At 42.0% G+C, this 13,209-nt stretch overlaps 2 protein-coding genes across 4 annotated transcripts in view; one reads left to right on the plus strand and one right to left on the minus strand.

Moving 5' to 3' along the window:
- Nucleotides 1–420: 420 nt before the first annotated feature.
- On the minus strand, nucleotides 421–8,817 carry fbxo21 (F-box protein 21). 2 transcript variants are annotated; one of them, XM_078789432.1, is made up of 12 exons: nucleotides 8,545–8,817; nucleotides 8,033–8,168; nucleotides 7,848–7,957; nucleotides 7,659–7,780; nucleotides 5,568–5,714; nucleotides 5,358–5,488; nucleotides 4,372–4,508; nucleotides 4,109–4,288; nucleotides 3,913–4,045; nucleotides 3,650–3,840; nucleotides 3,412–3,569; nucleotides 421–2,057 (listed from the first exon to the last, which is right to left on the minus strand). In XM_078789432.1, exons 1-12 carry the CDS (start codon nucleotides 8,769–8,771, stop codon nucleotides 1,846–1,848), a joined length of 1,884 nt encoding a protein of 627 aa, XP_078645558.1. In that variant the 5' UTR covers nucleotides 8,772–8,817; the 3' UTR covers nucleotides 421–1,845. The 2 variants fall into 2 exon arrangements, with proteins under 2 accessions (XP_078645558.1, XP_057926643.2); XM_058070660.2 differs by having other exon boundaries at nucleotides 3,650–4,045.
- Nucleotides 8,818–9,264: 447 nt separating this feature from the next.
- Nucleotides 9,265–13,209, plus strand: part of nf2a (NF2, moesin-ezrin-radixin like (MERLIN) tumor suppressor a) — a 43,258-nt gene continuing 39,313 nt past the window's right edge. For both annotated transcript variants that reach the window (XM_058070669.2, XM_058070671.2), the window contains exons 1-4: nucleotides 9,265–9,869; nucleotides 10,060–10,185; nucleotides 10,279–10,401; nucleotides 12,959–13,042. In XM_058070669.2, coding sequence (XP_057926652.2) covers nucleotides 9,756–9,869; nucleotides 10,060–10,185; nucleotides 10,279–10,401; nucleotides 12,959–13,042 — 447 coding nt within the window. In that variant the 5' untranslated portion in view covers nucleotides 9,265–9,755. The remainder of the gene's footprint in view (nucleotides 9,870–10,059; nucleotides 10,186–10,278; nucleotides 10,402–12,958; nucleotides 13,043–13,209) is intronic.

The raw sequence follows: 13,209 nt of genomic DNA on the forward strand, positions 1-13,209 counted from the left end.
ACAATGCAAGGGCAGGGGAAAAAAAACTTCTTTAAAAAAAACAAAAAAAAAAAAGTGAAAGAGTGGGATTTATTTTGTTTTCCTGTCTGTGATTGACAGCACTTCCTCTTTTCTTTGTCATCACTTCCTTTTTAAAAGTCAATAGAGCACGCTGTCTGGGACACTTCATTAGGTACACATATTAAAATACTCAGCATTTCTCCAAACAAAAAACAACCATAATACTGAAAAATGACAAATACCCCCCCAAAAACAAGAAATTGGAATGATACGTTTTTATACTGTATGTATTTACAGTGATTATTTTTTATCATAACAACATTTTTGTCACAGATCTTTTTTTGTAACCGTTACTAATTGTAATGATATTATTATGATTCAAATGCTATTATTAAATAAAATTTTTTAAAAAATAAATTTCAATGCCATTATAGACGAAGACGGAATAACAATTTAAAGTGTATGACATCAGCATTACTCTTTTAATGGCAATATAAACACTGTCAAAACGATTTTACAACTATATTTGAAATACATTTCTTAAACGTATTATTAGTGAAATAGAGACATCAAATGGAAGAAAAGGAATATTACAAGAATAAAGTTGCAAATTTACGAGAATTCTTTTTATTCATGACTTTATTCTCGTAAATATACAACTTTATTCCCATAATATTCAGACTTTTTTTCTGGCAAATTTATGACTTTATTCTTGTAAATTTAGCACCTTTTTTGTTATAATAAATAAAAAAGTTATGTTATAAATTATATAATATATGAATGAATTATATAATGTCATGAAAAATGTTATAATGATATAATTTTGTTAGAATAAAATTATAAATGTAAAAAGATGTATTGTAAATGTATGACTTTTTTCCTATTAATTTAAGGCTTCTTTTTCTCATAAATGTACAACTTTTTCTCATAAATGTATTTTTTTTCTCCTAAATTTACAACTTCATTCTCTTCATTTAATTTCTTGTGCTTTTACAAGAAAAAAGGTCAGACATTTCCAACAATAATGTCATAAATTTACAAGAAAAAAAATTAGAATATTACAAAAATAAATTAGAGGGAAAAAGTTGTAAATTTATTCGATTTTGTAAAATGTATTTATTAAAACCTTTTGTTGTAAATTTACAAGAATAAAATCGTCATCAAATAGAATGAAGTCAAATTTATGATTTTTTATATTTTTTATTTGTGACTATTATTTATAAAATAAATTTAAGAGAATGAGGTCATAAATTCGTGAAAAACTTAATATTACGAGAATAAAGTCATTTTTGAGAATTTATGAGAAAGGTTGTAAATTTACTAGAAAAAAAAGGCTTACTTTTATGAGAAAAAAAGTTGTAAATTTACAAGAATTTATGAGTTTATTCTCGTAATATTACGCATTTTCTGGTAAATTTACAAGAAATAAAATTAAAAGACTAAAGTCATAAATTTGAGAAAAAGAATCAAGTTGTACATTTTCAAATTTCTTGAATGTATTAGTTAAATATTTTTTTCGTTTATTTAAAACATGTTTTCATGAATACATCAAATCATAAATAAATGCATGAATGTAAATAAAATATGAAATTTTTTGAGGGGGGGAATGAGTAACAAGAATATTTTTAGCTTCAAAAAAGCGTTAAAAAAAAAAAAGGTGGTCACTAAAGGTAATAAGTCAAGTGGAATATTTGTGAAAACTCGTTGCTGTGAATACTGCAGTACAAGCAGAGTAGTACGCATATTGTCTCAGTAAATACTGTACCTCTGAAACGCCATCTTTTCAACGTCCCTAATGAAGTGTCCCGTGACCGGCGTGTTGTGGAAGGTACGGCGAGGTACGTGCTAGGTGGGCGTAGCGTCGGATGACGCTCCCCGCCGGACGACGTCGTCACGGTAAAGCCGCCGCGCCGTCGCCGCCGTCTCATGCGTGTCCTCGGGGTAGCGCGCCCGCAGCTCCTCGTTGGCTACGTAGTGGGTGTCGGCGAACTCGGAGAAGTAGCGGCCCACCTCCGGGTGGCCGATCTCCAGGGGGGACGCGTGGGGCTCCAGGTTCTCTGAGGAGGATGGACATTTTCTTACCTGAAGGTTTTGTCAATATTGTTCATGGCCACTAGGGGGCACATTTGGATGGCTAACTGCTGCTTCATTGTGGCATATACGCTACTGTATTAAAAATACTGCACTTATGCCCCCTAGTGGCTGTCAGGCGCTATGGTACATTATATTATATAGTCTTATGAGAATAAAGTCAAAATATTATGGGAATAAAGTCAAAAAATTTTGAAGAAAATGTACAAGAAAAAAACTAATAGTTGGGAATCACCCTTAAATATTTCAGATCACCAAAAAAAATTAAATATTAGTCAAAGACGGCACAACTGAATACAAAATGAAGTTTTCAAATTTCAAACTTTTTATTATTATGGGAGAAAAAAAATCCAAACCTACATGGCCTTGTGTGAAAAGATTATAAAGCCATTTCTAAAGCTTTGGGACTCCACCACACCACAGTGAGAGCCATTATACACAAATGGCGGAAATGCCGGCCAACCAAAATGACCCCAAGAGCACAACAGCAACCCATCCAAGAGGTCACAAAAGACCCCACAACAACATCCAAATAACTGCAAGCCTCAGTTAAGGTCCGTGTTCATGACTCCATCATAAGACACTGGGAAAAAAATGTCCAAGACCAAAACATCTTCCCCAAGACCTTTGGGAAAATCTGGCATTTCAGAAAGAGAACATCATGGCACCAGTAAAATATGGTGGAGGTAGTGTGATGGTCTTGGGCTGTTTTGCTGCTTCAGGACCTGGAAGCCATATGTTGGTGACCTCAAGCTTGAAAGCAACTTGGGTTCTGCAGCAAGACAATGATCCAAGGCTTGGCCGGCCGACCAAAATGACCCCAAGAGCACAACAGTGACCCATCCAAGAGGTCACAAAAGACCCCACAAAACATCCAAAGAACTGCAGGCCTCATTTGCCTCAGTTCATGACTCCATCATAAGACACTGGGAAAAATGTTCAAGACCAAAACATCTAGATGATCCCCAAGACGTTTGGGAAAGGTTGGACTCTCATCACATCTGGCATTTCAGAAAAAGAACGTCATAGCAACAGTAAAATATGGTGGAGGTAGTGTGATGGTCTTGGGCTGTTTTGCTGCTTCAGGACCTGGAAGCCACATGTTGGTGACCTCAAGCTTGAAAGCAGTTTGGGTTCTGCAGCAGGACAATGATCCAAGGGTGGACCAACCAGATGTTAGCTTGCGGTGGTGGTGTGGTGGGGGGGCCATGTAGCTTTGGATTTGTGTTGTCATTGAGTAATATTTACATTTATTTGATGATCTGAAACGTTTGGTTTATTGAAAGAGGAATCGGATTCGGGTTTGTTTGCGGTTTTCACCTTGCGCGGCGTAGCGACACGTCCCGTCCTGCACGAGAACGTTGTAGAAGGGCTGGTTGGCGCCGTTGGAGAGCTGCTGGACCCTCATGGTGGTGATCCACTCCTGGCTCATGGTGCACTTGGGGTCCCAGCCGTAGATGACGCAGTTGTACCCCGACCTGCGGCGCCAGGGGACCACATTTTACCACATTTAGCGGACGGGGTTGCTAGCACGCCCACACGTCGGTTTCGGACGCACCTCTTGTGTTTCATAACGAGGCCCACAGAGTACTGGACCTCCAGGTGTTCCGGAGCGCCGCGTGTCTTCACCTCGGGGTCGGCCGGGTGCTTCTTGTGCTGGATGTGCTCCAGCGTGTGCTGCACCAGGTAGCCCACGGCAACGTGCTGGGACGGGTCTAACGCCTGGATGTGCTGCAGGATGTCCAACACCTGGGAGGAAGCCACAGCAGTCAGATGACTTCCTGTACAACATGACGTCCTCTGTGGGGAGCGTGTTTGGACCTTCTCCGGCCAGATGCCCAAGTGGAAGTAGAGGCGGGCCTGCAGCAGCAGGTAGGTCACGTTGTCTGGGTTGAGGGTCAGGTACAGGTCCAGGGTGTCCCTCAGCAGCTGGTACGACTTTTCATTGCCTTCCCTGACGGCAAAAAAACAACACTTTGAGGCTGCCTTCTACATACGTTAGATTCCCACGTCTTACCCTCGTTTCCCGATGTTGAGCAGGTTCCCCACCATCCTGAGAAGAACCTCCGTGGTGCCGATGGCGCCGTAGTAGTCGGCGGCGGCCTGGTGTCCGATGAGGTACTCGCACTCCTTAGCCGTCAGCTGCTTGCCTTTCCCGAAGGCGTCGATGTAGACAAAGTCGTAGATGTTCTCGCTCCTGCGGGACGCCGTCATAGCCCGAATATGACACAGCCATAAAGAACAAGACCACCTGAAAGACTAGACTAGACGCACGAGTACCCTTGTGGTTTTTGGCACCAGCGAAGAAGGAAGTGACTGGGGAAGTTGACCGGCTCCAGCTTGACCCCCAGCTTCTGGGCCAAGGTCATGTAGAGGACGGAGAGGCTGATGGGAATGCCCTTGCGGCGTTGTAGCACCTGGAAGACCGAATTCTGGGTCGTATTTTCATGTAGCGACAAGGCAGGGGTTCTTAGAACTTGGGAGTTACATTTTCCAAAGGACTCACTTTTATCATTATCATTTTTATTATTGAGGCAATTGTAATTATTTATTTACATTATTTTTACACTTTTATTCAATATATATATTTGTTATTGTTATAATTTATTAACATGTGTATTTAATTTAATGTAAGTATTTTTTATTGATTTTTTTCCCATTTATTTTTTAGAATTTTTCTACTTTGGTATTTTTAAAAATATTTTTTATGTTTGTCTTGTCATTTATTTTTTACACTTAAGTAATTTTTAATATTTATTTTTACACTTTTATTCAATTCATTTTTAAAATTAAACATACTGAATGTAAGTTAGTATTTTGATTTAATTTGTAGATTTTTTTTTTTACACTTTTTACTTTTACTATATTTTTTATGTTTGTCTTGTCATTTATTTTTCACACTTAGGTAATTTTTAATATTTATTTTTACGCTTTTATTCAATTCATTTTTTTAATTAAACATAATGAATGTAAGTTAATATTTGGATTTAATTTGTAGATTTTTTTTACACTTTTCGCTTAAGTAAATTTTTTTATGTTTGTCTTGTCATTTATTTTTACACTTAGGTAATTTTTAATAAATAATTTACGCTTTTATTCAATTCTTTTTTTTTAATTAAACATACTGAATGTAAGCTAATATTTTGATTTAATTTGTAGATTTTTTTTACACTTTTCGCTTAAGAAATTCTTTTTTTTACTTTTATTATATTTTTTATGATTTTGTTTTTATTTAATCATTTTTTATATAGGGGGTGCAACGCTACCTGATGGATGTAGGAGTTGAGGGGGTTGTAGTAGTCCGTCTGGTCCCCCTTGTACTGGAGCTGATCATACAAGACGGAGTTGAGGGCGCAGAGGACCTGCCGCTGGAGCTCAAAGTCCTCCAGGACGAAGCCTGCCAGGCGAGAAAGTGGGCTTCAGTGTACGGGGAAAAAAAAGGCTCGGCGAAAGGCTCGGCGCTCGCCGCTAGTCACCTGGAACGATGCGCAGGCTGGGATGAGACGGGTTCTTCAGCCTCAGCGTCTTTTTGACTTTTTCCGCCATGTCGTCAAGCTGCGCCGAGATGCCTTCCAGGGTGACGTCGGCCAGCGGGTTGCAGTACTGGTCCACCAGAACCGCCCCTGGACGGCACAGCAACAACATACGGTAGGTTAGCATTGCTAACACAGTCATTTACATTCACGTCATTGGAGACCCAAAGCAGTCCTTTCTATTAAAAAAATTGGTCCGTTTATGTCGACATGTGTACTGTTAACTTTGTTATCCAGCATGAAACCACAAAAAATCATTTATTGCTACATGTCTGCTTGTGTCTCTGGTCAAAGTCATAAAGAATGGCGAGTTTTGATTTTGGTTATGTCGCCAACCGCTTATGTCGACATCTGTCAACCAGTCTGAGGGGCGTTGAGATGAGCGGGCTCCACTGTGTCACCCATTCCCATTAGGACCCCCTTAGGTTGTGCAAGTTACTTTGGGTGGTTTTAGTTTTGGTTATGTCGACTGCCGTTTATGTTGACGTCAGGCAACTCTTACTAGCTCCCTCACAGGCGTCCAGATGAGAAGAGTGGGCGATACAACAGAACCTGCCTAAGAACCTGGCCACCTAGTCACCTATAAATGTGTACAAGTAATGGCTAATTTCCCATTCAGTTATGTTGACAACCACTTATGTCGACATCTGTCAACTAGTCTGAGGGGCGTTGAGATAAGTGGGCTCCACTGTATCACCCATTCCCCTTCGGACCCCCTTAGGATGTGCAAGTTAGTTTGGGTAGTTTTAATTTTGGTTATGTTGACTGCCGTTTATGTTGACGTCAGTCAACCAGTCCGAGAAGTGTCCAAATGAGGAGAATGGGCGATACAACAGAACCTGCTTAAATATTGGCCTAAGTCACCTATAAGTGTGCCAGTAATGGCTATTTCCCATTCAGTTATGTTGACAACCGCTTATGTCGACAACCGCTTAGGTAGATTCCTTTCTGAAGGGTGTTAGATAAGAGTCTTCCTCTGTATCGCCCATTCTCATCTGGTCTCTGATCAAAGAACCTAATTTGGCCAGATTCGGTTTCATCGACAACCGCTTAAGTTGACATCTACCAACCAATCCGAGGGCCGTCCAGAAAAGGGAGCTTGAGTAATGCTTATATCTCTGGCCAAAGACACAAGTAAATGTACAAGCTAATTTGGCTAGTTTTAGTTATGGTTATGTTGACCGCTGCTTATGTCGACATCAGTCAGTCAGTCCGAGGAACAGCGACATAAGCGTGTTCCACTGTATCGCTACTTCTCTTTATGTCTCTGGCCAAAGTCAAAAGTAAATGTCTGAGTAATTGCGAGTTCCGGTTTCAGTTGTGTCGACAACCGCTTATGTTGATGCCTGTCTGAAGGGCGTCCCATAAGTAGGTTCCACTGCATCGCCCATTCTCCTTCGGTCTCCGGACAAAGTCACAAGTAAATAGGTAAGTAATGGCGAGTTTCGGTTTCAGTTATGTCGACAACCGCTTATGTCGACGTCAGTCAGTCAGTCCGAGGAACAGCGACATAAGCGTGTTCCACTGTATCGCTACTTCTCTTTATGTCTCTGGCAAAAGTCAAAAGTAAATTTCTGACTAATGGCGAGTTTCGGTTTCAGTTATGTCAACAACCGCTTATGTTGATGCCTGTCTGAAGGGCGTCCCATAAGTAGGTTCCACTGCATCGCCCATTCCCCTTCGGTCTCTGGCCAAATTGGCCTGCACGTTTTAGATTTGGTTATGTTGACAGCCACTTATGTTGACGTCAGCCAGCCAGTCCGATGAACGTCAACATAAGCAGGTGCCACTGTATCACCCCTTTTGCTTCTGCAAGCTAATTTTTGATACTTTTAGTTTTGGTTATGTCGACGGCTGCTTACGTCGATGTCAATCATCCAGTCCGAGGAGCGTTTTTTTTTAAGGGTTGGCACTGCTTAACTTCTTTTTACACTTATATGACGACATTTAAAATGTGACATAAAAACACTGCGAGAAAACAGTCGCCACTTTTTTTCCCCCTCTATAAATCGGCGTAACGGTTTTTGGTCCCACCTGCGAGAGCCAACTGCTGCTCCGCCGGCTGCTCCAGGAAGTTCTTCAGACTCCTCAGGATGTTCTGCTGTCTCAGGAAGTAAAGGATTTTCTTTGCATAGTACTTCAGCGTCAGGCTTTTCCTGCACGGAGGCAAAGCAACGAAATGCGGTGAGCACGCTTCCTCCCTCGCGACCCTGGACTCCTCACCTCTTGTCTGCGTGGAGGATGAAGACCAGCTCGTCCTCGCAGAAGTGCTCAGGCATGCCCAGCGACTCGATCTCGGCAAAGCTGTCGCCCAGAACCTGTCCGATGCACGGCTGAATCGCAGATTCTTGTCATTAATTCCAAGTCTGAGACACATCAGAGGAATCGGCTCGGTTTCATTTACTCACAACTTCTGTGAAGAACCTTTTGGAGATGGACTCCACCGTCCTCCGGATTTGGATGCCCACTCGATGGCGCGTCTTGTACTCGCGCAGCCAGTCGCAGCTCTCGTTCTGGGGGTAAAACCTCTGCAGCCGAGGCCATCTGCGCGTTTCAAAGAAAAAAGTCTCAGTTAGGATGCAAAGCGGATCCAAAGTGGTCCTGATGGGAGAAGCTGCATTCTTTTGTAGCTCCTGTGTGACATTCAAGGTTAAGTCTGCGTTTAATATGAACAATAATGTTATAAATCCTTAAAAATAATAATATATTTCCAGTCATAACTTGCAGCCAGCCTACGTGGGGGTGTATTTGATGCGTCAGCAGAATGTCAACCAGCCGACTACTGGACTCGAACAAGAAGGACGACACATGAGCCGATTTAAAGCCCTAAACCCAGCATGCGCCTCATTAATCTGTGGTGAGCGTTGACAGTAGCAGATCACGTGATAAATAACGGCGAATAAAAACACTTAAAAATCACCTGAGTTTGTACTGGTGCCCCCACACCTTTCCTCGTCCGTGACAGACGTCGTGCAAGCGTTGGCAGCAACAAGACACGTTGCAAATGTCGACATGTTTCAGCACCGGGAAGCACAGGATGTGTTCGAGCACCTCGGTGGGTAGGTCGGTGAGCCTTTTGTCGTCCTGGCGGCAGGTCGCCCGCTGGTTTGGATTTGCCAGTCGCTCTCCGGCGATAGACGCCGCCATTTTTACTGTTTACCCCGATTACCTCATTGCCTAGGCTCCACCCCCTTATGTCGCAGGGGGCGGTGCGGCGATGCAGTTATGTATCCTGATTGGTCGTTTTGCGAAGAGGGCGGGGTAACGTGTGATGCCTTTGGTGGCTCGAAAGCTTCCGTGAAAAACGTTCATTATCCATGATTCTGGAAACAAAGTAGCCAAACTACAATATATTTGTTATATAATTAAATAATAATTAAATAATAATGATAATATAATCATATTATACAATTGTAATATCGAAACATTGATAATTAGCGCAGAAGTACAATGTATATGTAAGTGTGGCTCAAACCCAAGCATTTGAATCACAATATAATATATAAAACAAATTCCGTATAATAAGTATACACGTTAATGTGTACACTGAAATTAAATCAAGTGCATACATGCATGTACAGTTACAGTTTGTGACCCTCGTTGCCACTTTTCCGGAGGACACCTGAATGCAGCAGCATCGCCCCCAAGTGGACAAGATAGTTAGCAAAGCTGACTGACGGCTAGCGTCTCCCTTCAGACAAAACAGAGGTTTTAAACTCGGATAACATCTATTCTGTAATCAAAATAACCTTAGCGTGTGTGTGACAATTGTTAAGTTTAAGTCGTTAGTTGGGGGAATGTATTATTTTCGAAGAGAAGCGCACAAAGGTTTTTTTTTTAGCTGACAAGCTAACTTGTGGGTCCAATTCAACCAAGCTAAATGTAAATAAATAAACGTAACTGAGTGTAATGTTATGTCGCACAAGTTGTACAAATAAAGTTTGATACAACTTGTGTTACTGCAAGCTCTCACCCCTTGCAGATATAACTTTATGCAAACTTAACCATAAACCCCAAAATGTTCTGCAGAATGCCTCTACGGCGGTGTATTACACGTTTACATCCACATTATAAATGTGATTAAAGGACACTTTTTGGGCAATTCGAGACAGTTGCAAGGATTGTTGGGCCATGGCGAGCTCTTTGATGGCCAAGATGGGATTTAACTCGCTGGTGAGGAAGCAAAACAGGAGCTTCACCGTGAGGATCTGCACTATGGAGTCAGACATGGAGTTTAGCTGCAAGGTTGGTAGTTTTAGTGGTGCATTTCTTCTGTAGTGGCGCTAGGTGGCGGCAGTGAGCTCTGGACGCACTAGATCAGGCTTTATTACCTGGAGCCTCGTTAGGTACACCTGCAAGATCTTGGCAAGGAATTCTGCCTTTTAAAAATGTAGCTGTGTATTATATTTATAATATCATTTTGTGTGTGTTGCAGATGAAATGGAAGGGAAAGGACCTCTTGGACCTGGTGTGTAGAACCCTGGGGCTGAGGGAGACGTGGTTCTTTGGGCTCAGGTACACCTTCAAGGACACGGTCACTTGGCTGAAGATGGAGAAGAAGGCGAGGGCTTGTCACATGTTGTCACGTGTTGTTTTGGTGTCAGCCGGCATTGGCGCTAACATTGGCCACCGTCCTCACCTTTTTATCACGCAGGTTCTGGATCAGGACGTACCCAAAGAGGAACCCATCACTCTTTACTTCCTGGCCAAGTTCTTCCCGGAGAATGTTGAAGAGGAGCTGGTGCAGGACATCACACAGCATCTCTTCTTCCTCCAGGTGTGTCATGTCGATTCTGAAACTGCATGGCCTTCCACATTACAGGAGGTCCAGAGATGCATTCCGTAATGTTACATCGGTTACTGTCATGTTCGGCGAGACACACAAACGCCAGACTTAATTGCCGGAACAACAGACTTTGACTGCAGCTTCCAATTATTCGATTATTTATGTCTTAAATGGCTTTTTTACTCTTACTATTGGATAGTAGGCGTGTATAAATGACTATAGGGGTGTTATTTTATGTGTAGAGGGCTCTAATAATATTAAAAATAACAGGAGTTAGAAGGTGGTAAACAGGTTTCCTGTAGTCTAACTACAAAAATATACAGTTTATAAAGAAGAAATCCTATTTGGTGGAAAGTCACTGATCACGGTCGGTTCTGGAACCAGTAAACCACGATAAAGGAGGGATTACTGTACTGATTACTGTACTATACTGTATTCTAGTATTTATAGTGTTTGAGGTCCCACATTAGTGTAGGAAGTTGTCATTTATGATGTGTAGTGAACGTTTGGTGCCCATAGACACACTTGACTGGTAGGATGAAGAGTTTTGAACCAGTCATGACGTGCTATACATATCATTATATGGACATACGCATTATGTCATTGTATGGTCATATCACCTTGTACTTCGGTATGTGACAAAAATAAAATAAAAAAAAAACATAAACTATATTATGAAAGCAGGAAGTGAACAAATGTAACAGTTACTGATTGTAAAAGTACCAGATGGAGGGGTAGGATTTAATAAGCTTTGCTTCTTCCTACTCCTTTTGGACATGTGGAACTGGGAACTGATTATGGGATGCACTCAATTGTAATCTGTAATCATGTTCAAATGAAATAAAACCATTACCATTACCATTACCATAGAATGGTCACCTTTTAATAGGATGCCATGCCAGCAGGGGGCGAGCTTCGGCTGCTTGTCCTATCATGTACGGTCACGTCTTCCTTGAATGTCAGTGTGAGGAATATAACTCCCCACCTCCCAGAGTCATCAATGACCAATTAGCCTTTGAGGGCTCCATTATTGGTTTGACTTAATAACATATTGCTCATGGGAAGGGCGGCAGTAGGGGGAGGGGCAGAGGTCCCGTCATGTTCCGCCCACCGAGTCGGATTAGTTCCAGGAGAAAGCAGCACCCTTGTGAGAGACACCTCGTAGCCTTCACAGGAACATGCACAGTGAACTACTACAAGCCTTGTCTTTTTATTACACCGCCCTCATTAATTCCCGTAATGCCGGGAGCATGTCTGTACGCTGATAGTGTCGCCGCTGTGACAGCTGGATTAGTGTTTATCTCCAGGCAGATACACACACACACAAGCTGTCTTATTTACGGTCTGCATGGAGCGTAAATGGCCTCGTCGTGTGGTTCATGCAGGTGTTGGTGTCAATTAGCGTGACAGGTGATGGGGCGCCTGCTGGGAAGTTTCATCATTATGGGAGGGGAGGGGGGGGGGCTTCCCTCCTCTTCACACACTTGCTGTGATCCATAAAGTCAACCCCCACCCCCGCAACGCTCACTAGCCGACACAAGCATCAGTCCCAGGATGAGATTGTTTTTTTTTTTATTTGCTCTGCTCTGCTGACTGCCGGCCTTCTCAGAACTGGCTTTGCTCCTTGAGTATTGGCTCAGGGTCTAATGGGCCCCCCTGTGGCCAAGTACTCTCAGCTGGACTTGGTCCTGTTCTTAAAAACTAATACTGTGTGTCTATGCCACAGGTATCAAACACAAGGCCCATAAAATAGTATAGTAAAATATTTTTGCCCAGTGTCTTTTATTATGGTGGAGTCATGAACACTGACCTTCACTGAAGGTCACCTATTTTTGCCTCTTGCGTAAACAAATGTAAAAGACATTTAAATACTCTGTTTGGATCGGGTGTTTGGGATTATAAATACTTTAAAGCAATGTAAGTAAGTAAAAGCAATGCATTTATTAGGGCGCTGCAATGACATCAGCCCCCCTTAGGATAATTTTTGGTATTGAATTTTTTTTTTTTAGGACATGTAGCGAAGCATGTTTTTTTAATTTTCTACATGGACAAAATCACGGACATACAGCAACTCGGAAGGCAGAGTGTTTAAGCGCCTCTTCTCTCAACCGTGGAAGCATAGAATAGATTTTTCACACGTTTGATGCCCTGAGGCACATATTACCAGTTGAACATCATTAAGCAGTCACTTTGGCATAATTGGAACATCTTTTAAGGTATTAAGTATGAAAGACTTATAGGAAGAAGCATTTTTTTTTACCGTTTCTGATATAAGTCGAAGTTTTCTTTCCAGCAGCTACGCTTCCAGGAATTCCATAGCATAAAGAAGCTGTCATAATTTTGTGGAATTCCCAGCCTCACTAAAAAATTCATGACTCAGTTAATGTTATGTTAATATGTCGAATATTTCCTCGGGTTAAACAACCACTAAATGGAATGTTTTCGCCGAACGACTCCAGGTAGATGATGACTCCGCTCTATTATTCATTTCTTTCAGGGACGTGACAAGAAACACAAGGTTCTGATTGTGTTTTTAATCCCGACACAGGTCAAGAAGAAGATCCTGGAGGAGGAGATCCATTGTCCTCCTGAAGCCTCCGTGCTGTTGGCCTCCTACGCCGTCCACGCCAAGGTCAGATGCCACTTTGAATACTATCTCTGATAGCTCACTGCGCGTGATGGAAACACTCCTCTTTGCCCAAAATGTGCACAACATGTAGTATTCTCGTCTGTGGGTTCAATGTTGAGGGTTTATTCTTTTCTGGGGAGCAAAAGACCTACCTCACGGTCACCGTGGCT

The sequence above is a fragment of the Doryrhamphus excisus genome, linkage group LG3, assembly GCF_037039965.1.
Source record: "Doryrhamphus excisus strain RoL-2023G ecotype Guam linkage group LG3, RoL_Dexc_Guam_v1.1, whole genome shotgun sequence".
Taxonomy (NCBI): Eukaryota; Metazoa; Chordata; class Actinopteri; order Syngnathiformes; family Syngnathidae; genus Doryrhamphus; species Doryrhamphus excisus.